This window comes from Dreissena polymorpha, chromosome 10 (genome assembly GCF_020536995.1).
Source record: "Dreissena polymorpha isolate Duluth1 chromosome 10, UMN_Dpol_1.0, whole genome shotgun sequence".
Classification (NCBI taxonomy): domain Eukaryota; kingdom Metazoa; phylum Mollusca; class Bivalvia; order Myida; family Dreissenidae; genus Dreissena; species Dreissena polymorpha.
Window position 1 is genome coordinate 78,676,089 of NC_068364.1, and position 23,307 is coordinate 78,699,395.

A 23,307-nucleotide genomic window follows, 5' to 3' on the forward strand; every position below is an offset into this window, starting at 1 on the left:
TATTTCTTTTAAGCTTTCTTTCATTTTCAGATTTTAATTAAATGAAAAAAAAAAATTCTGCCGTTTTATTATTTACCGGACATTCGGACCGGCAGCATAGCATATTCAATCGGACCTGTCTTAAAAACGTCGGTCAGGTCCGACGGTCCGGTACTTTTGGGAATGTCTGTAATGTGTTCATTTGGCAAACCGAATCTTTTTATACATTTGTATATCGATTCCTTCTACCCATTTTGAAAGCGTGGCACTCGCTGTGCCCCGTAGAAAAACGTGCATTACAAATCGGTCAAAATCACGTGAAGTAGTAAGAAAACGTGGTATGTGTTTACACATACCTGAGAAAACACAACATTATTTTGACAGTAGGGTCGCGACTTGTAAAACAACTGTTAACATTAATCAGGAAGAGATGGCACTTAATAACAGAAATGATCACACAGAGATATAATCACTAACCCCATTTCAAATATTTTCCATCTGAAAATTTCACCCCACACGTCTTTTTATAGTGTATTTGTATTGTTCTTCCGTTGTTTTCACTTTCGTTATTAAAAACTCCGTTTAAAAGAATTATTTTTAAATTTAGGTTGTTGAAGCGAATTATTATTATATATTATCAATAAAATAGTATACCGTGATGAATTGAACGGAGTTTCGTATTGATCTTTCTGTCAGTCTGTAAGCGTACTATTTTGTGCACAATAATACAAGTGCATGTGATTTGACAACAATTGTAATCATTGGTGAAAGGCTTCTTACGAAGTTATTTTTTGGAGTGTTTATGAGGTCTGATCATGCAGTTTGCACACATCAACGGAAAGATTACAAATCAATGCATTTGTCATCGTCAACCGTTTGGAATGTCAATTAGGCAATGATTGAGTTTTTAGCATGTTTCTTTCGATTTTATTAATTTAAAAATGGCTGCCCCCATCGTCATGAAATGACATGTGTTCGAGTTTTGATGTTTCTAGATATGTAAACTTTTTTTACTATTTAAGTGTAACTTGCCCTCATCAATGTGGATATTATTAACTAGTTATATAATTTTCCGCCAAAAATACGTTGAATAAACATCATTCAGATTTTTGAAAATAATGTCTATTTTTGTGTTAAAATCTCTTTGTATTTTGATTGATTTTGTTGATGGTATAAGACATTGCTGCACAAAATTGGTAGCAGTTTGAAGGAAAACCATCTTTTTAAGCAAATATGTATACATTTTCCATGTGGCACTCTTCGTTTAGTCAAATTTGAGTTCAATGCTAGGGGTCCCACATTTTTCAAACTGAAGCCTCTACATGAACCTTAAGCAAATGCATGTATTTGCATTTCTTCAATAACTGTACTCTCATTTCAAGCTGAAATTCTTTGAAATAAAATGAAAACAATATTTTACTATGCTGCACTCCGAGTCAGAACATCTTTTAGAATTGTTTAAAGGGCATTTAAAAAACAATAATATTGTTCTCTGTCTTTAAGTATTTAGAAATGTCAGAAAGAATTGTGTTAGAAGTTTAGTTAAAGAGCTTTGAACATTCTACAAAATGCCAATAACTTACAATAGTGCAAACAGGTTTGCCGTCAAAATCTTTGCAACCAGTGGAGCGGACTCTAAAACTCATTCCTTGGTCACCCTTTATTAGCTGGATATTGTGGGCGATACCTGAAAATGTTTCAGACACTATTACGATAATTGTTTCTAGTTTAACTTGTAGCCATTGAAAAAAGAAACTCAGTTGCATTGTGTCATCGATAAAATTTATATCCTAGACAAACCACTTAATTTATGTGCTTAAAATTAACACCAAAATTTAGGGATGGCAACGAATACCGATTTTGGTATTCGAATATTCGGTCACCCTTCAACGGACCAGAACCATTTTTGAACTCAACCAACATATCATTTAGACAAACATTTTGACAAAGTTACATGAAGATTGGGCATCAAATGTGACTTCTACAGTGTTCACAAGGTTTTTCTTTTTTTTTGACCTAGTGACCTAGTTTTTGACCCTGCATGACCCAGTTTTGAACTCAGTCGAGGTATCAATGGGACAAATGTTCTGACCAAATTTCATGAAGATCAGACAATAAATGTGGCCTCTAGAGTCTTCACAAGGCAAAATGTTGACGACGGACGACAGACAAAAAGCGATCACAAAAGCTCACCATGAGCAGGTTTGTTTGTTTTCCATGAAATATCGATTTTATTTCTCTCGTGATCATAGAAAATATATATTGTTTTCTATGATCACTGGTGAAATCAAATCGATATTCCCCCGAATCCAACAAATATCCTTTATATACTTCACTACAGTAGAAAGTACAAAATAGTATAGCGTACCTGTAACTGGCCTGGGTTTGAAAGGTTCAACAAAGGTTTCCACAAGAATTGAATCGCCGTCATAAATTGTGTCTAGGAGGTCGTTTACGGCATCCATGACCGAATCAACATTACCAGGGGCATGGAATGTAACACCAAAACTGGCGTGGTAATCTGGGCCAGACGGTTTGACAACAATCTGAAGAAACATTGTGATTAAGTTAATTGAATACTTTTTCAGCCACACATAAATTTTAACAGATGATATAGGAACACTATGGAGCCAACAAGGTCATGGATGATACTTTTCTGTTGAGAATTATGCACACATTGTCATGAAGTTACCTTTCTGTTGAGAATGGAGCACACAATGTCAAGGAAGTCACCTATCTGTTGAGAATGGAGAACACAATTTCAACAATTTTACCATTGGGTTTAGAATGAAGCACACATTGTCAATGATGTCACCATTCTGTTAAGATTGAGGCAGACATTGTCAAGGATGTCACCTTTCTATTGAGAATGGAAAACAAATTGTCAAGGATATAGCTTTGAGTTGGGAATGGAAGCACACATTGTTAAGATTGTAACCTTTCTGTTTAGAATGGAAGATCACATTGTCAAGGATGTTACCTTTCTGTTTAGAATGAAAGAACAAATTGTCAAGGATGTTACCTTTCTGTTTAGAATGGAAAAACAAATTGTCAAGGATGTTAGCTTTTGGTTGAAAATGGAAGAACGCATTGGAAAGGATGCTACCTTTCTGTTGAGAATGGAAGAACAAATTGTCAAGGATGTTAGCTTTCGGTTGAAAATGGAAGAACGCATTGGAAAGGATGCTACCTTTCTGTTGAGAATGGAAGAACAAATTGTCAAAAATGTTACCATTCTGTTATGAATGAAGCACACATTTTCAAAGATGTCACCTTTCTGTTGAGAATGGAAGAACAACTTGTTAGGTGTTACCTTTCTGTTGAGAATGGAAGAACTCGCAGTAAAGGATAAAACCTTTCTGTTGAGAATGGAAGAACTCACGGTAAAGGATGTAACCTTTCTGTTGAGAATGGAAGAACTCACGGTAAATGAGTTACCTTTCTATTTAGAATGGAAGGCTTTTTCAGGAAGTTCCTGATCTCCTCCTCCATGGGTACTGCATGAGTACACACCCCACCACCGTCCACAATCTGCTTAGCCGTAAACACGCAATTTGTCGTCAGGTCAACTGGGTGACTTTCGACTGGGGCATTCAATGTGTTTGGCACGTTGGTGTCTTCCTCCCTGTTATCCTTTTGCATGCTGTTTTCTGCCTGGGGATTTCTGTTTTTTACACATCGACCCACTTCGCACACTCTGATGGTATCGATGCTTGGAACCTAAAAAGAAACATGGTTTGTTTATAAGCATATGATTTTTATTTGCTCTACATGCTCAGAGTTAAATGCGGAAATGTTCTGCAACAAACACTCATTGGCGTAGGGTCAAGTTTTAGGGCTATGTCACTCATCCCTTGACTGAGGAAAAATTAGAAGAAATCAATGAGAAGTCGTGTTTTTATATGATATAATGTATATATGTATATATGTATATATATATCTTGTAATACAAAGTTGCTAAATTTTACCATTTTAAAGTATTAAATATTAATTGTTAATTGAATTAACATTAAAATAATATTAAAACAACAAAACACACAAAAACAACTCCTACCATTTTATATAAATATTATTTGTTTTATTTTATGTCTTTTCCAGGAGGGAGTGATGATACTTTTTTATTATTAACTTCCTATTAAAAATCAAGAAGTTGTATTTTTTATAATAAAACATTTTAATAACCCTCAAAGTTAAAATTAAAACTAACTAAAACATAAAAACACAAATATTTAATAATTACACCAGTGGTATGGAATGAAAGTATGTGAGGTCATCAATAAACCTTTTCCTTAACAATCTGCAAGGTGTTATCTGCACTTATCAATGGTGTTGACATAAAATGTCCCTGATGTGAATACCCAGATGGGACAAATTTTCTGAAGGCTTAACAACATCATCATGTGGTTGTTTCAAAAGCAATCAATCAATACTTCTATACCGGAAGACTGCATATACTTTCGAATGTGTAAAAAAAACAACATTTTTCAGCATTGGATTAATAGGATTTTAAACAGGTGTGAAGAAATAAATTAACTTTCGAAACTTTCGGTATTTTCAATACTTTCGATAAAGCATTAATGAATAAGCTTGATAGAGGATAGGATGTGTGAAAAATAGCCAACATTTTTCTGCATCTGATTAATAGGATTTTAAACACTGAACTTGTGTGATTATTTTGGTATAAATAAAGCTTCTTGTCCACTAATAAACATCAAAACACTGTTTATTAGTGAATACTTTAATTGTTGGGGCATATATGCAACATGATGATGTGTAGTAAGTTTTGCTTAATTTTTCAACCAAAATCTAGAATCAACACCTTTTGAACCACAATTTTTATCTTATAAAGACAGATAATTTTTAGTATTATCAGATATATGCACTGTCACTTCCAAAACACGGGAAAGTAAACAACAATGTTGAAATGAATATGTGTACAAAAACAACACAACAATAAAAATACACATATGGTGATGAGCATGAACATGCATATGAAAATAACACAACAATAAAAATAGCAATAAGCAGGAAAGCAGAGAATTTATTATGAGTGCTGTGCCCCTCTTAATGACCTGTAGGGTATAATTGAAGAAACAAGAGATGTGTTTGTCAGAAACACAATGCCCCCTATTGCGCCGGTTTGAAACCATAAATTTGACCTTTGACCTTGAACGATGACCTTGACCTTTAGCCACTCAAAATGTGCAGCTCCATAAGATACACATGCATGCCAAATATCAAGTTGCTATCTTCAATATTCAAAAAGTTATGACCAAACTTTAACGAAGGTTAAAGTTTTAGGAACAAAAAATACAATGATATTTGACCTTTGACCTTGAAGGATGACCTTGACCTTGACTCTTCATCACTCAAAATGTGCAGCTCCATGAGATACACATGCATGCCAAATATGAAGTTGCTATCTTCAATATTGCAAAAGTTATACAAGTTTAACCAAGGTTAAAGTTTTGTGACACACACATACAATGACTGACTGACACAATGACAGACATACAGACAGGCCAAAAAATATATACCCCCGATCTTTCGATCCGGGGGCATAAAAACAACAACAACAGGTTAATATCCTTTTAAAATGATATGTACTAGATATGGAAACGCATATCACGATATCCGAATACTGGTCAAGCATCCCGAGAGTAACAAAAGATCTGACTTCTGGATTAACAATATAACCCCTTTTGTTATGCACATTATGTTACTAATAGTACTCCCATCACCTTGATGATAATGGCCTAGATGCCTTATTGCTCACTTGCACCTCTGTGTTTTATTTTATGTTCCCTTCTTCCCGTTCATTGACACTAAATGGCTACTTGGCTTCAATTTAAGAAAACAAAGATGTAACAAGAGCACCGCATAACGGGTGCCAACGCTCGGCTGCGGGTGCATTTTTTAATAAATGAAAGCTTGTAATTTTTTTTTTTTTAGAGGACCTTGACCTTTGACCTAGTGACCCAAATATGGGTGTGGCATGTACACTTTATCAAGGTGCAGCTACGTATGAAGTTTCAAAGTTGTAGGTGGAAGCGCTTTGATTTTAGAGCCAATGTTCAAAACCTTAACAAAATGTTAAGGTTTTAGCACGACGCGGACGGCGGACATGACACGACGACGGACACAACATGACGAGGTGGCTATGACAATACCTCGGGTTTTCTCTGAAAACAGCTGAGCTAAAAACATGTGCTCTTTATATTAATTTTTTTTCCAAATTGGTCCATATGAAAATTTATCTGCAATCAAATACAGTATAAATCAAGTTGTTTCTTTCATTACTGTCACACGAAAAAAATTACTGTACGTATTCTACAGCTTTTATAATGTTATTCAAAATACAATAATTTTGAAAAATAAATCATCTTAATGCCTTATATTGTTTATTATTGTGCTGACAGTGCGTAACTGCGTATGTTGGAAATGATATTGGTAGTAGTCTTTGGTAGTTTACTTATAACAAGAGGGCCAAGATGGCCCTTGTTCACTCACCTGAGAGGAGTCGGTTCATTCAATCTTTAACAAATGTCAAACTTGACCTAGATATTGTCCAGACAAACATCCTGGTCAAGTTCCATCATTATTTCATCTGCAAGTCATGATCAATGTACCTATGAAGTTTCATGATCCTAGGCGTAAGCATTCTTGAGTTATCATCCGGAAACCATTTTTCTAACTTCAGTCACCGTGACCTTGACAGCCATTGTTAGAATACGTTTTTTGGCACTGTTACCTTGACCTTTGACCTGATAATCAATAGGGGTCATCTGCGAGTCATGATCAATATACCTATGAAGTTTCATGAACCTAGGCATAAGCATTCTTGAGTTATCATCCTGAAACCATCTTACTATTTCAGGTCACCATGACCTTGACCTTTGACCTAGTGACCTGAAAATCAATAGGGGTCATCTGCGAGTCATGATCATTGTACCTATGAAGTTTCATGATCCTAGGCATAAGAGTTCTTGATATATCATCCAGAAACCATTTTACTATTTCAGGTCATTGTGACCTTGACCTTTGACCTAGTGACCTGAAAATCAATAGGGGTCATCTTCGAGTCATGATCAATGTACCTATGAAGTTTCATGATCCTAGGCATAAGCATTCTTGAGTTATCATCTAAAAACCATTTTACTATTTCGTTTCACCGTTACCTTGACCTTTGACCTAGTGACCTGAAAATCAATAGGGGTCATCTACGAGTCATGATCAATGTACCTATGAAGTTTCATGATCCTAGGCCTAAGCGTTCTTGAGTTATCATCCAAAAACCATTTTACTATTTCGGGTCATCCTGACCTTTACCTTTGACCTAGTGACCTGAAAATCAATAGGGGTCATCTACAAGTTATGATCAATTTACCTATGAAGTTTCATGATCCTAGGCCTAAGCGTTCTTGAGTTATCATCCGGAAACCATTTTACTATTTCGGGTCATCCTGACCTTTACCTTTGACCTAGTGACCTGAAAATCAATAGGGTTTATCTGCGAGTCATGATCAATGTATCTATAAAGTTTCATGATCCTAGGCATAAGCATTCTTGAGTTATCATCCGGAAACCATTTTACTGCTTTGGGTCACCCTGACCTTGACCTTTGACCTAGTGACCTGAAAATCAATAGGGATCATCTGCGAGTCATGATCAATGTTTCTATGAAGTTTCATGATCCTAGGCATAAGTGTTCTTGAGTTATCATCCGGAAACCATTTTACTATTTCGGGTCATCGTGACCTTGACCTTTGACCTAGTGACCTGAAAATCAATAGGATTCATCTGCGAGTCATGATCAATGTACCTTTGAAGTTTCATGATCCTTGGCATAAGCGCTCTTGAGTTATCATCCGGAAACCATCTGGTGGACGGACGGACTGACATGAGCAAAACAATATACCCCCTCTTCTTCGAAAGGAGGGGGGGGGCATAATGAGAAAACTGCCCCCCTCCCAGCAGCCAGGTTATTCAACTGACCGGAACCATTTTTGAACTCAACTCTCGTATCAAGGAAACAAATGTTCTGAGCAAATTTCATGAAAATTGGGCCAAAAATGTGACTTCTACTGTGTTCACATGTTTTCACTATATACATACAGAGAAAAATGCCCCGCCCACTGGCGGCCATGTTATTTCACCAATCCCGACCATTTTCAAACTCGTCCGAGATATCAATAAAACCAATGTTTTGACCAACTTTCATGATGATTGGGCAAAAATTGTGACTTCTAGAGTGTTTACAAGGTTTCTCTATAGCCAAATAGGGAAAACTGCCACTATGGCGGCCATGTTTTTTCACCGATCTCGACCATTTTCGAACTCGTCCGAGACATCAAGGTTTCTCTATAGCCAAATAAGGAAAACTGCCCTGCCCACTGGCGGCCATGTCTTTCAACGGATCAGAACCACTTTTGAACTCAACCAAGTACTATCAAAGCTCATGAAAACTTACAGAACTTTTCTGTACTTTTAAGAAACAAACTAATAAACTTTAAATAAATGTTGTTTTTTTAATATAAACAGAGATTGGGATATTTTTTTCTCTGATGGGATTACTGCCCCATAGATGAAAAAACAATGGGCACTTACAAAGTTGAATGGGCACTTATCAAAAATGAATGGGCACTTCTCAATTTTTCGCATGTTTTACAATTTGTGCAACATAAATTGCAACTAGACCAATTTTTCTGCAACATAAGAAAAAATTAGAGATGAAATTGCAATATTGCGCAATTGCGGCCTCGGCAAAACAATGTTTCATACAAAATATACATAATCAGGCTTTAATGTACGTGACGTAATAGCTGACTTCATTTGAAACCTTTCTACATGTATGAAAACATTAATGAAACAAAGTGGTACTAAATAAAATTAAATAAAGTTTGGATGACCTATAAATTATTCAATAAAAACATAAAGCAAAGTAGTGATGTTATTCGAAGTGTAGAAGACACAAACACAAAACCTCACCCTTTATATTCCTATATTTAGGCAATCATCGACCTACAAAAAGTATTGCTATTTGATAACTTGAAAAGCTTTAGGAATCAAATAAAGCTTAAACGGTCTCGGCAATTATTCAATCACATACATGAGTATTGTATTCTAGAGATTGCAAACAAGCCTGTTGGCCTCATTAATATTTGTTTTACCATCTGTATTGTAGCAGCTTTAAATGACTTTGATGATTTCGTTTCTTAAGTTTTTTTAGAAATTTAAAGTTATTTGCTTTTGAGTCATATGACCCTGAGGCCAGCAAGTTTGGACTTCATGTGAATAATTCTTTGTAAAGACATTTTTTCTGAAAATTAAGACATAAAAAACATTACATGTTCCTACTTTCACTCATATGTAAAACTAGCGATAATAATTACTTAACAAGAGTTTCACGGTCCGAGACATATGCACCCCACACAGGGCTTTGAACTAGTGACCCCAATTTCAATAGGGATCATCTACTGTCCATATGACGAGGCAAGCAAATTGGTTAATTCGTTGACGAGTTATTAATCAGAAACAATTTTGACACTTATTGTGACAGTGACCTTGACCTTTGATCTAGTGACCCTAATTTCAATAGGAGTCATCTACTGTCCAAGGCCAATGCACATGAAAAATTATCAAGCCAATCGGTCGATTTGTTCACAAGTTATTGATTTGAAACAATTTTCATACTTATTGTGACAGTGAGCATGACCTTTGACCTAGTGACCAAAATTTCAATAGAGGTCATCTACTGTCCAAGTCAAATGCACATGGGAAGCATAAAGCAAATCGGTCGATTTGTTGAAGAGTTATCGATCGGAAAACAATAATCGAACTTATTGTGACAAAGACCTTGACCTTTGACCTATTGACCCCAATTTCAATAGGGGTCATCTACTGTCCAAGGCCAATGCACATGTGAAGTATCAAGACAATCGGACAATTCCTTGATGAGTTATTGATTGGAGACAATTTTCACACTTATTGTGAATGACCTTGACCTTTAGCCTAGTGACCTCAATTTCAATAGGGGTCATCTACTGTCCAATGCCAATGCACATGTGAAGTATGAAGCAAATTGGTGGATTTATTTACGAGTTATTGATCAGAAACAAACTGGTCTACTGACAGACAGAAAGACAGACCGAATGACATCCAGCAAAACAATATACCCCCACTTCTTTGAAGGGGGGCATAAATATACAGAATACCAAAATTCAATTTACGGTTCCGGTGGGATCCAAACTCAGGCTTAAAAAAATCAACCACTAACATGAGAATTTACAGCCCAACAGTAAATAAAGCGTTATGTATAGTCAGTATGAACAGAGAGGTACTTCATAGATATTTTAATTCATAACAATTTTATCCCTTTCCTAATGATTGGATGAGAAAACAACACAAAGGACAGAAACAATTATCAGAGAAATTTGTTTCAAACCCATACGAGCTCAATACAAACAAAACTAAAATTAGGACGAACACAGCAGCAACTATTCGCTGTCCCTTTCAGGGGAACATTACAATCAGTGGACTGTGTGTATTGTTTTTTTCTGATCACAACGTTGGCCCAAATTATGCGCATGCAATAATGAAGCAATCTCAAAGGATCTTACAAATCTCTTTGGAGCGACAGTGAAAGCCAGGGTCTCTGGGTGGGGGACACCACAGCGTGACATCTGGTATCGCGTCCACAGTTTGTCATCCACAAGGTCACACAAGGGAAGTGAGCTGCTCATTGGGATATCCAGGTTTTTCTGCAATCAACAACGTCATATGGGATGTGCTCTGTGAAAAAGAGGTTTAATGCATGTGCAGTCCACACAGGCTATAATCAGGGAAGATACTTTCTGCCTAAACAAGATTTTTGCTAAGAAGAGACTTTCTTTAAACAGACAAGAGGGCCTGAAAGGCTCAAAGTCGCTCACCTGAGATTACAAGATATTATTGGGACAAATCTCCTGACCAAATTTCATGAAGATCGGAAAATAAATGTGGCCACTAGAGTGTTTACAAGGTTTTACTATAGCCATATAAGGAAAAATGCCCCGCCCCATGGTGGCCATGTTTTTCAACCAACCAGCATCATTTTCGAACTCATTCAAGATATTATTTGGATGAATCTTCTGACCAAGTCTCATGAAGATCTGACAATAAATGTGGCCTCTAAAGAGTGAACAAGATTTTACTATAGCCATATATAGCCATAAGGAAAAATGCCCCGCCCCTTGGCAGCCATGTTTTTCAAGTAAACGTTACCATTTTCGAACTCATCCAAGATATCATTGAGACCAATCTTCTGACCAAATTTCATGAAGATTGGGCAATAAATCTGGCCTGTAGAGTTTTAACAAGGCTTTACTATAGCCATATAAGGAAAAATGCCTCGCCCCTGGCGGCCATGTTTTTCAACCAACCGGCATCATTTTCGAACTTGTCCAAGATATAACTGGGATGAATCTTCTGACCAAGTTTCATGAAGATGGGACAATAAATGTGGCTTCTAGAGAGTTAACAAGATTTAACTATAGCCATATAAGGAAAAATGCTCCGCCCCTTGGCAGCCATGTTTTTCAAGCAAACGTTACCATATTCGAACTCATCCAAGATATCATTGAGACCAATCTTCTGACCAAATTTCATGAAGATTGGACAAAAAATGTGGCCTCTAGAGTGTAAACAAGGTTTTACTAAAGCCATATAAGGAAAAATGCCCCGCCCCCTGGCAGCCATGTTTTTCAACCAACCGGCATCATTTTCGAACTCTTCCAAGATATTATTGGGATGAATCTTCTGACCAAGTTTCATGAAGATCGAACAATAAATGTGGCCTCTAGAGAGTTAGCAAGATTTTACAATAGCCATTTATAGCCATATAAGGAAAAATTCCCCGCCCCTTGACAGCCATGTTTTTCAAGCAAACGTAACCATTTTCTAACTCATCAAAGATATCATTGAGACCAATCTTCTGACCAAATTTCATGAAGATCGGAAAATAAATTTGGCCTCTAAAGTGTAAACAAGGTTTTACTATAGCCATATACGGAAAAATGCCCCGCCCCCTGGCGGCCATGTTTTTAAACCAACCGGCATCACTTTGGAACTCGTCCAAGATATCATTGGGATAAATCTTCTGACCAAGTTTCATGAAGATCGGACAATAAATGTGGCCTCTAGAGTGTTAACAAGATTTTACTAAAGCCATATAGCCATATAAGGAAAAATGCCCCGCCCCTTGGCAGCCATGTTTTTCTAGCAAACGTTACCATTTTCGAACTCATCCAAGATATCATTGAGACCATTCTCCTGACCAAATTTCATGAAGATTGGACAATAAATGTGGCGTCTAGAGAGTGAACAAGATTTTACTATAGCCATATATAGCCATATATGGAAAAATGCCCCGCCCCTTGGCAGCCATGTTTTTCAAGCAAACGTTACCATTTTCGAACTCATCCAAGATATCATTGAGACCAATCTCCTGACCAAATTTCATGAAGATTGGACAATAAATGTGGCGTCTAGAGAGTGAACAAGATTTTACTATAGCCATATATAGCCATATAAGGAAAAATGCCACGCCCCTTGGCAGCCATGTTTTTCAAGCAAACGTTACCATTTTCAAACTCATCCAAGATATCATTGAGACCAATCTTCTGACCAAATTTCATGAAGATTGGACAATAAATGTGGCCTCTAGAGTGTTAACAAGGTTTTACTATAGCCATATATAGCCTTATAACAAAAAATGCCCCACCCTGGTGGCCATGTTTTTAAGCAACCAAAACCATTTTCGAACTCATCCAAGATATTATTGGGACAAATCTTCTGACCAAGTTTCATGATCGGAAAATAAATGTGACCTCTAGAGTGTTTACAAGGTTTTACTATGGCCATATAAGGAAAAATGCCCCGCCCCCACAGTGGCCATGTTTTTCAACCAACCGGCATCATTTTCCAACGCTTCCAAGATATTATTGGGATGAATCTTCTGACCAAGTTTCATGAAGATCAGACAATAAATGTAGCCTCTAAGAGTGTTAACAAGATTTTACTATAGCCATATATAGCCATATAAGGAAAAATGCCCTTGGCAGCCATGTTTTTCAAGCAAACGCTACCATTTTCGAACTCATCCAAGATATCATTGTAACCAATTTTCTGACCAAATTTCGTGAAGATTGGACAATAAATGTGGCCTCTAGAGAGTTACATTGTAACAAGGCAAATGTTGATGCCGCACAACGCACGACGCACAACGGACAAAAGGCAATCACAAAAGCTCACCATGAGCACATTCTGCTCAGGAGAGCTAAAAATAGACATATAATAATACATTTGTAATGACAAATTATCTGAAAAGGTAACACAATCTTATATAACTTCTAGAGCCTTGAGAAGTTTTTTTTTTTTATTTGACCTAATAAGCTTTTTTACTTCCTTAACCAAAAACAAAAAAACCTTCAGCAAATGACATATTCATAATCATAGTGATTTAACTCCCAGAACAAGAGTTCCGCGGTCGGAGATGACCGCATTGAAGCCGGATTTTTTATTTAAATGACAGGAAAGTACCTTTCGTGTTTTTGTCAATGCAATACTTAAATTACTGAAATATTGTTCAAAGGTCAAAATGAAATGTAAGTACTGGCCAATCTTTATTTCAAGTTTGAAGACTCTAGGTACAAGCATACCAAAGTTATAACATGAAATAAGAACTTTAACATTTTTACATTCAAGGTCACAGTGACCTTGACCTTCAAATGAATGACCTTGAAATGTCCAGTGGTTACTTACTAGTTCTGGCCAACCTTCATGTCAAGTTTCAAGACTCTAGGTCCAAGCATACCAAAGTTATAACAACTTTAACATTTTTACATTCAAGGTCACAGTGACATTGACCTTCAAATGAATGACCTTGAAATGTCCAGTGGTTACTTACTAGTTCTGGCCAACCTTCATGTCAAGTTTCAAGACTCTAGGTCCAAGCATACCAAAGTTATAACAACTTTAACATTTTTATATTGAAGGTCACAGTGACCTTCACCTTCAAATGAATGACCTTGAAATGACCAGTGGTCATCTGTTAATCCTGGCCAACCTTCATGTCAAGTTTGAAGACTCTAGGTCCAAGCATACCAAAGTTATACCATGAAATAAGAACTTTAACATTTTTACATTCAAGGTCACAGTGACCTTGACCTTCAAATGAATGACCTTGAAATGACCAGTGGTTACTAACTAGTTATGGCCAACCTTCATGTCAAGTTTCAAGACTCTAGGTCCAAGCATACCAAAGTTATAACAACTTTAACATTTTTTATATTGAAGGTCACAGTGACCTTGACCTTCAAATGAATGACCTTGAAATGACCAGTGGTCATCTGTTAATCCTGGCCAACCTTCATGTCAAGTTTGAAGACTCTAGGTCCAAGCATACCAAAGTTATACCATGAAATAAGAACTTTAACATTTTTACATTCAAGGTCACAGTGACCTTGACCTTCAAATGAATGACCTTGAAATGACCAGTGGTTACTAACTAGTTATGGCCAACCTTCATGTCAAGTTTCAAGACTCTAGGTCCAAGCATACCAAAGTTATAACAACTTTAACATTTTTTATATTGAAGGTCACAGTGACCTTGACCTTCAAATGAATGACCTTGAAATGACCAGTGGTCATCTGTTAATCCTGGCCAACCTTCATGTCAAGTTTGAAGACTCTAGGTCCAAGCATACCAAAGTTATACCATGAAATAAGAACTTTAACATTTTCGAGCACGCCGCCCGCCCACCCGCCCGCCCCCCCGCCCGCCCGACAACATCAATCTATAAGCCGAGATTTTTTCGAAAAAAATCCGGCTAAAAATCATTGCAATGGAACAACCTAACAAGGATGCCCAAGTCCACCATATAGGGAAGCTGATGTCCAAATTGAATGAAGATTGCACAAAACAAGAGATGTGTTCATCAGAAACACAATGCCCCCTATTGCGCCACTTTGAAATAAAATTTCATTTTATAATATGGCAGGTTTAGAAATTATCTCCCTTTTATAACTTATTACTTCCCTTGGATTGTACTTTTTTACTTTTGACCATGAAGGATGACCTTGACCTTAACATTGTTTTTTATTATATCCTTTATATATATATATATATCTGTACCTGCCAAATGATATAAATAGAAATCATCTCCCTTTAAAGCTTGTAACTTCCCTTGGATTTAGTTTTTTGACCTTTGACCTTGAAGGATGACCTTGACCTTTCACCACTCAAAATGTGCAGCTTCATGAGATACACATGCATGCCAAATATCAAGTTGCTTTCTTCAATATTGCAAAAGTTATGGCCAATGTTATAGTTTTCTGACGGACACACAGACAGACAGACAGACAGACTGACAGTTCAACTGCTATATGCCACCCTACAGGGGCATAAAAAGGTAATATTGTAACCAAGTTCCACAGGACATGAATGTGGCCAATAGTGTTAACAAGCTTTCTGTAAAGCCATATAAGGAAAACCGTCCCCCCTACTCCCACGTTTTTTAACACACTGGAACCATTTTGAATATCGGCTGAGCTGCCATTAGAAACAAGAGCTGTGCTTGTGAAACACAATGCCCCCTACTGCGCCGCTTTGAAGCCATATATTTGATCTTTGACCTTTCAAGGATGACCTTGACCTTTCACCACTCAAAATATGCAGCTCCATGAGATACACATGCATGCCAAATATCAAGTCACTAGCACCCTGGCAGTCATGCTTTTAACCGAACCACAACTCTTTTCAAACTCGGAAAAGCTGTCATAAGAAACAACTATTCTGACCAAGGTTCATGGAGATTGGTCTTAAAACTGTGACTTCAAGAGTTTTTACAGTTTAAGTATTGCCATATAAAGACAACTGCCCCACCTCCCTGAAGGCCTTTTTTGACAAACCTAAAACGTTTGCAAACTCTGCCCAGCCAACCCTAGAAAACAATATTCTGACTAAATTTCATGATGATTGGACTAATTATGTGACTTCTAGAATGTTAAGAAGGTTTCACTACAGCTATATTTGTTTTTTGACGAACTTGAACCCAATTTCAAATGAGGCCAAGGAATGATTGGAAACAAAAATCTAAACAAGTTTCATGAATATTGGATAATAATTCAGGTCCTCTGGAGTGTTCACAAGATAAATACTGAAGACCCATGACTGACAAAACGCAACCATTAACACTCACTACGAGCACAACCTACGAGCACAACACGAGCATGTTGTGCTCAGGTGAGCTAAAAACGTCTACCTCCATTTCGGTACCCCAGTCCGTTAGGCCAGAAGTGGCTGCACTGGTGAAGAAGTTGATGAGGTAGGTGCATTTCCGTGGAGGGTTAAACTCGTCGATGTAGGTCACGCCCCCCTTGTGGAACGTGATTGCCTTTAGAATAAAGAGCTCGTATAGACCCGGCTTTTCCTTGGACGGTTTCTTTGAGATCCAGGTTTCTTTGAAGATCAGATGCATGCTGTCCGATACTTGTTTCCCGCCTAAAAGTGCAGAAAATTTGCAAAAACGTTGTAACTGCATAACATTTCTATACAATATACCATAACTACTGAATCCTAGTGAAGTATTTTTAAGTTACTGTGGCCCAAGGCCTTAAAGATTTCCAAGTAAGTAAGGGACACCCAGTTTTGTTTTTAGGCATTTATATAGCCATTTTGGGTATAAGCACCTCCATTAAATGCATGGTGATATTCATGACCTCAAATTGTATACATGTGACCTTGACCTGTGTTACGCAAAATCAATAGACGATTTCCTTTCCCTCTCAAGAAACCACCAATATAAAGTGCGTGGTTGCGGGCCAAGGTTTCTCCAGATATCGGGCTAAGGTCTAGTGACCCACAAACGTACCAACAGACCATTTGACCACAGTGTTTTTTTTCATTCAAAATCGTCTATGGTAACCGGACCCATTCCGAATGGAAAAAAGTATATATTTTTCCCAAATGGGAGCTCAAAATTCCCAATCCAACAAAAAAAACAACATTTATTTATTTTTATTTTTTTTATTTTGTTCATCTCCTGTCCACATAAGTTCAACCTTAGTAAATATAATACTGGACACACTTGTATCCTCAATTTTGAAGCATTTTAAAGAAAAACAACAACAACACTTATTTCCCAGTTTTAGTCAAAACGCCGCGAATTTTCCCAATTTCCCCGTTCCCAAAACGGTGAAAAAACACTGGACCAGCAAACAGACAAAAGCAACAACATACCCCACTTTTTCATAGAAATGGAACAAAAAATCCCACATAAGTCATTAAAAATTATGACCATCAATTTATATTTACCCCTTGATATTTAAAGTCATATTTTATCGGAAACACTCACAGTTGTTTAACTTGCTATTTGCCCAGAAGTTTATGTAAAACTGTATCATGATAATGAACAATTAAGTCATTTTTGGTGAAATCAACTTAATAACATCCCTTTTTTTTTAAATTGGCAACTGTAAATTTAGAGGATATCTAAATGAAATGTCAGTATTAAAAGGAGGTGTGGAAGCATTAAAGGCTGTGCAATTGTTATCAAATGGAAATATTATCTTTCTGTCCTAGTTTTGGAGAAAAATAATTTTAGATGTAAATACATGTCAACTTCAATAGAATGCTATTTTATATCATTATTGAATTCTAAATGAATCTACCAACACATCATTAAATATTTGTGCTAACTTGGTTGATAGCACATCCTCAAATGTCACAACTTAAACAAGATGCTCACTCTGGCCTTCAGAAAATAATAGCCATATTTTTTTTTCCTTAAAAAAATAATAGCCAAAACATATGCGGACTTTTCCGCAAAACGGTACTGAAGGCAAAAAGAAAGAAAAAACCATGAATCTCATTTTATCTATGTTTTATTAAATGTATATCTATTGGATTTAAGTTATAATATATATATATACTTAAAAACAAGCATAATATCAGTGTGTCATTTTCTTATAAAATATTATCATGGCTTTACAATAAAGAATACAATCAATGTTGTGGGTGTGACTTAACAAACCAGATCTCAGCTACAGTTACATACACATAAGAATTAAGGGCAGAGGCCCCAACCCACCCAGAGCACTAATTATACTATTTTTTTTTTATAGTTTTTCCAATTGCAATTTTTGGTGAATACTCGAAATATTATAAACCACACCTTCCGTATCACCGCATGTGTATTCGTCATTCTATTTTTGCTGTTATGAACTTCGAAAATAAATCATAATGGACGAAAAAAATACAGTATCCGAAAACGGTAATCCGAAAAATTGTACGCGTTTTGCACATCAAATATGCATAATATAAAATATTAATATGCATAATCTAAAATGTGCATATCGTTCGACTACTTTATCTCTTAATACGGCGTTTGCCATCGGCCGCAATATTGTAGACAGAGGCCAATATCAATTGTAAATGATTTATTCCAAAAATAACACTTTCGCAATGCCGATCATGTTTACATCAATTAACGTCACAGCGCGTGAGTTAAAATACACCACCTTAGTGTAATTCCAAACACGTGTTTCGTTAAAATTAGCTGACCATGGCATATGCCGGGTCGGGTCCCTTTGAATTGGGAAAACCAGGTTACCTGGTTAAAAATTGGAATCATTATGTTAAAGCAGACGACAAACAGCCGTAATTACGGGGATAATTAGTTGATGGCGATTAAATAATTATTTCATCAAGCAATGTTCAACGTAATCTAATTGCAGAAAAAACGGCGTGCAAAACAAAACCAGCTAACAATATTAGCGGCGATTTTCAATAATGACGATTAAATAATAATTGGCGAAAAAATTAACAAAGATCTAACAGTTACCGATAATTGGTAAAGCACAGGGAGATTAAAGACGTTTTTTTCCGAAATATATCACTGCTGTCGGACACTGATTGAGAAAAATGCTCTAGGCCACAATGTCGCAGAAGTTATTGACGCGTGTATGACAATACACAGGGTCGAGTGTGTACACAGGTAATCTCGTTATCGATTTTTCCTGCTTGATGGCCCGATATGCAGGCGTTTCGCATTCGCCGGACAACATTTAGAGGCAATTTGTTTTTTTATGTAGGCGGATAAAATAATCGCCATTTTTTCTAGACAATTTTAAGAAATAATAGCCAGTTGGATAAAATAATCGCCATTGGCGATAATGTCTGGCAGCAGCGTGAGCACTGAACAAGATGTTTTTGTACTGAATTACCGTATGTTTCCACGTATAGCGCGCTCCCGTGTATAGCAAGCAGGCTGTTTTTTAAATGCAAAAATGGAGAAAAAAATATTTAAAGACAATAAAACCACCAAATCGGACCGAAAATGGCCACCATTTTACTATTGCACAATCCAATAATCCGGGGCATTGGAAAGCTTAATTAAGCATTCAAAATAGGAAGCGTCATTATGATTAGGAGCATGGGGTGCATAGCACTGTACTTTTCTGACAATTTTGTAATTTTCTAGCAAAAGATTAACAGTCCACGTGCATTTCGTGAAAAACGTGAGAAAATAAGAATGAGTGTACATCGTGTGATTTTTCCTCAGGGAGAGCATGGGCATTACCGGTAAATTTGAATGTCGCATGGGAGACAGGGATACAATTGTTGAGGTACACCACTGTTGAACATTCAATATTTATACACACAAAATGCAATTGCATATCTTCTCGTTCTCAAGTGTCAATTAGTGTCTCAAATGTCAATTAGCGTCTTAACAAGTCGTGGCACATATTACTCAATAACATCTGCCAATTACGAAGTGCAAAATGACCTCCTTTCACACCTACCGTTACCCGCAAAAAAGACCTTGTTCGCACCTACCCTCGCCTGCTCTCTAAAATGTCAACAACAATCCCCATCGGAATTCATCAATAAAGAAGTGTAAAAACACAAACAAAGAAATGTCCGCAAGTTTATTCAAACAAATTTATTTTTGACCAAAACTTCTTCTACCGCATTTATACATGTATCTACCAGTAGCGACTTCTTGTTGTTTCGACAATGGCCCCTCTGTCTGTACGATTATAGGGTGGTAGTTTTCTGGAAAAAAAACATGGCGGCCATTTTGATTATTTACGATTACACAACACGACGAGCTGGCTATGACAATACCTCAGGATTTCTCCGAAAACACTGAGCTAAAAAATCATATGTGTACGCCCTGCACAGAGTGGCAAGCATTATGAATTTCATTTGTCAGTCTGTATGTCATGAACTTTGTGTCTTCAGCTCCCCTTTAACTACTGGTTTGATATATCTCAACATTTCACAGTCGACATACCCTTTTGTTTACCCATGAATTGCATCACGTTACAGAGACCCTCCAACACCATAAGCTGTTAATCCTAGCTGAATCAAATTGGTATTGCCGCAGTGTAAGTAATGTTTACATTCACAATGGACCCTGACAAATGCTTTTACTTTGTTTTTATAATAAAACTATCTCAGTTACATCTATAATTCCTCTAAATTCTCTGTATAACTTATGACAATTGTTGAGATTTTAAATGTTTACCTAAGCTTTAATGAAAAGTATGAGACTTACAAAAATGTATGTAATTCTGTGTAATACTTTTCCAATTCCATAATGTTTAACAATACCTTATACTTAACAATATTTAATGCTTAACTTCTCTTTTTGATGTGGGCATTTGGTGTCAAGAAACCCTAAAACCATAATACAAAATATTTTTAAGATAATAACTTACAGAAAAGAATTAAAATGATATTGGGTGGATTAATAGCGCATCTCCCCCCCCCCCCCCCAAAAAAAAATAAAAAATTATTAACCCTCATTGCTCAGAATCAATCACACATTCATTTTTACCTGCCTGTAGTCCTTAAGAAAATCAAACTTAATTTAGGACCTTTCTAAAAAGATTCAAGTTTTAAAGGATTCATTTCAAAGTCAAAGGACTAATGACCAGCAAACAACATAAAACCTGAACAGCTAGGAGCTTCTCTCAAGCTGTTCTGCGTTTATGCTGGTTGCATATAGCCTTTTGAACTGTGCTCCTGAGTTGGAAAGAGTTCAAAAGCTGATTCAGCTATCTATCTGGTACCTACATTCAAGTAGTGGTGCCATAATCTCGCCAGGTGCCGAAAGCACTGCCACGACAGCATTCTCTTTGTTGATGGCGCGTCGCGGCATCGCAGTTCGGTCCTCAGTTTCAGGAAAACCGGTCTCGTACAGTATGTACTGCAGAGTATTGTAGAAATCCAATACCTCCTCAGGCGTGTCATCCGACTGGAAATAAGTTACCAACACATTAAACCTTTGCATGCTGGGAAATTTATCGTCTGCTAAATGTTGTCTGCTGAATTTCTAAAATTAGCATTTTCTTCAATTTTTTTCAAAGAATACTATCAGAATAGAAAACAGTTTGGATCCTGATGAGACGCCACGTTCTGTCCCAGCATTGAAAGAGTAAATAGCATTAACCCATTACCACTTAGACACGTATTTTGACGCATTTGATGTCCCTTGAAAGTTATATCTAATTAAATTACTATCTTACTACCTGTAGATTCAAGTTTTAAAGGCATCATTCCAACCCTTAGATATTGATGAGCAGCAAACAGCATAAAACCTGAACAGGCTGCGTGTCATTCCATATTTAAACAATTGGACAACAAACATTAGACAAACAAGCGTAGCAATGACCCATGCTAACATAATGGCTAATTTAAACATTTGAGAAAATGTTCAAACTTCAAATTAAATGCACTTTGAATTCATTTAAACCAACTCAAACATTGAAAACCAATTAATGCCAAAGACATTGGACCTTGCACTTTTCCAATTGCTAAGATCCGGTATATTTTCCAAAACGGATGATCCTTGTGTACGTTAAAAATCATTGTGTACAAATATATGTTTTGGTATGGCATAAAAACAAGACTAGGAACCTGTCAGAAAAACGACTGATTTCATTTTACTTTTCTCCAACATAGAAAATTACGATACATGTACAATATAATGATTTTTAAACAAAACGACAAGCTCACTTGCAATCTGTTGTGACGTAAGATGGAATATTATTTTTTATAGGCCAATATGGTCACAACTGTTTCCAGTCTTTAATTAGCACCAAGCGGTTTCGATAAGCTTTTGCAAAGTTTCAACAACCATATAAGAATCTGCAAAGATATCATTAGAATGAATATCCTGAGCAAGTTTCACGATGATTGGGCAAAAAATCTAACTTGTTAATCATTTCCCCCATAAGAAGCAAAGTAAAAATGCTTTTGCAACCAGCATAAAACCAGAACAGCCTGCGATTCACTAGCAGAGCTCCAGATAAGGTTTTGTGAAATTCTTAAATTACTACCAGATTTTCAAAAAGAATTCTTAACTCTGAAATTTCATTCTTAACGTTACTACTAAGTTTTGGAAAATATTTCTTATTTTTTCTAAATGACCTAAAAATAAATAATAATGGTAATTTTCATGCAAAATAAATCAAAATAAACATACTAGCAACTTTATTTATGCGAGTTCAACAGTGTCTTTTCAGTATTATACAATGTTATTTTTCAAATACCTTCATATGCCCATACTGTGCTTAGATTGTATGCCTTAGATGAATTTTTACATATTTCACAATTAAAACGGGTCTCTCCTTCAATCTTTTCAACCATTAGCCACGGGACTTGTCCCTTCCACTCGTTCAATGTTTTTTTTTGTGTTAAGTTTGGACCCGTCGTGTCGCGTTTAGCTTTTCCGACTGTGTCGGAAACTGAACAAACAACATCGTATAAGATCTTTTCTATAATGTCTTTCTTAACATTTAACTTCAGCTCACTTTGCCTACAATATGTTAAAAGCGTGTTTTCGGACGCTTTGCAGTTTTTTAGGACGTTCTCTGGGCGCCGCCATTTTTTATTGACAGATAGACTGTATACGCCGCTTTTATTGGAAAAAATGCGCTTTGTTATACAAACCCGATAACCATTCTATATAAGCACCGCAAAGATCTTTAATACGCGAAAAGAACTCAATAAAATCGAAACGATCCGATGTAAAAATAATATTCGTAACTTGATTTTGAAATTCTTAATGGTACGACAAGATTTTAAAATAAATACGTAACGGACTTGAAAATAATTCGTAATTACGAAATTACGACCCTTATCTGGAGCTCTGACTAGCAGTCTGTTCAGGTTTCATGCTGTTTGCTGCTCATCAGTAACTAAGGGTTGGAAATGAAGGCTTTAAATCTTGAATCTAGTAAGAAAGATCTTTAATTAAATTTAACTTTCTAAGAGACTAC

General features: G+C 36.4%; 1 protein-coding gene across 1 annotated transcript in view; it reads right to left on the reverse strand.

The window, feature by feature from the left end:
* The window catches only part of LOC127847010 (carnosine synthase 1-like), a 78,635-nt gene that overhangs the window by 26,195 nt on the left and 29,133 nt on the right, over positions 1 to 23,307 (reverse strand). Inside the window, exons 4-9 of the mRNA XM_052378499.1 lie at positions 21,101 to 21,281; positions 16,281 to 16,519; positions 10,599 to 10,739; positions 3,418 to 3,699; positions 2,348 to 2,525; positions 1,563 to 1,666 (exon numbers count right to left, since the gene is read on the reverse strand). Of these exons, the coding sequence (XP_052234459.1) occupies positions 1,563 to 1,666; positions 2,348 to 2,525; positions 3,418 to 3,699; positions 10,599 to 10,739; positions 16,281 to 16,519; positions 21,101 to 21,281 (1,125 nt within the window). The remainder of the gene's footprint in view (positions 1 to 1,562; positions 1,667 to 2,347; positions 2,526 to 3,417; positions 3,700 to 10,598; positions 10,740 to 16,280; positions 16,520 to 21,100; positions 21,282 to 23,307) is intronic.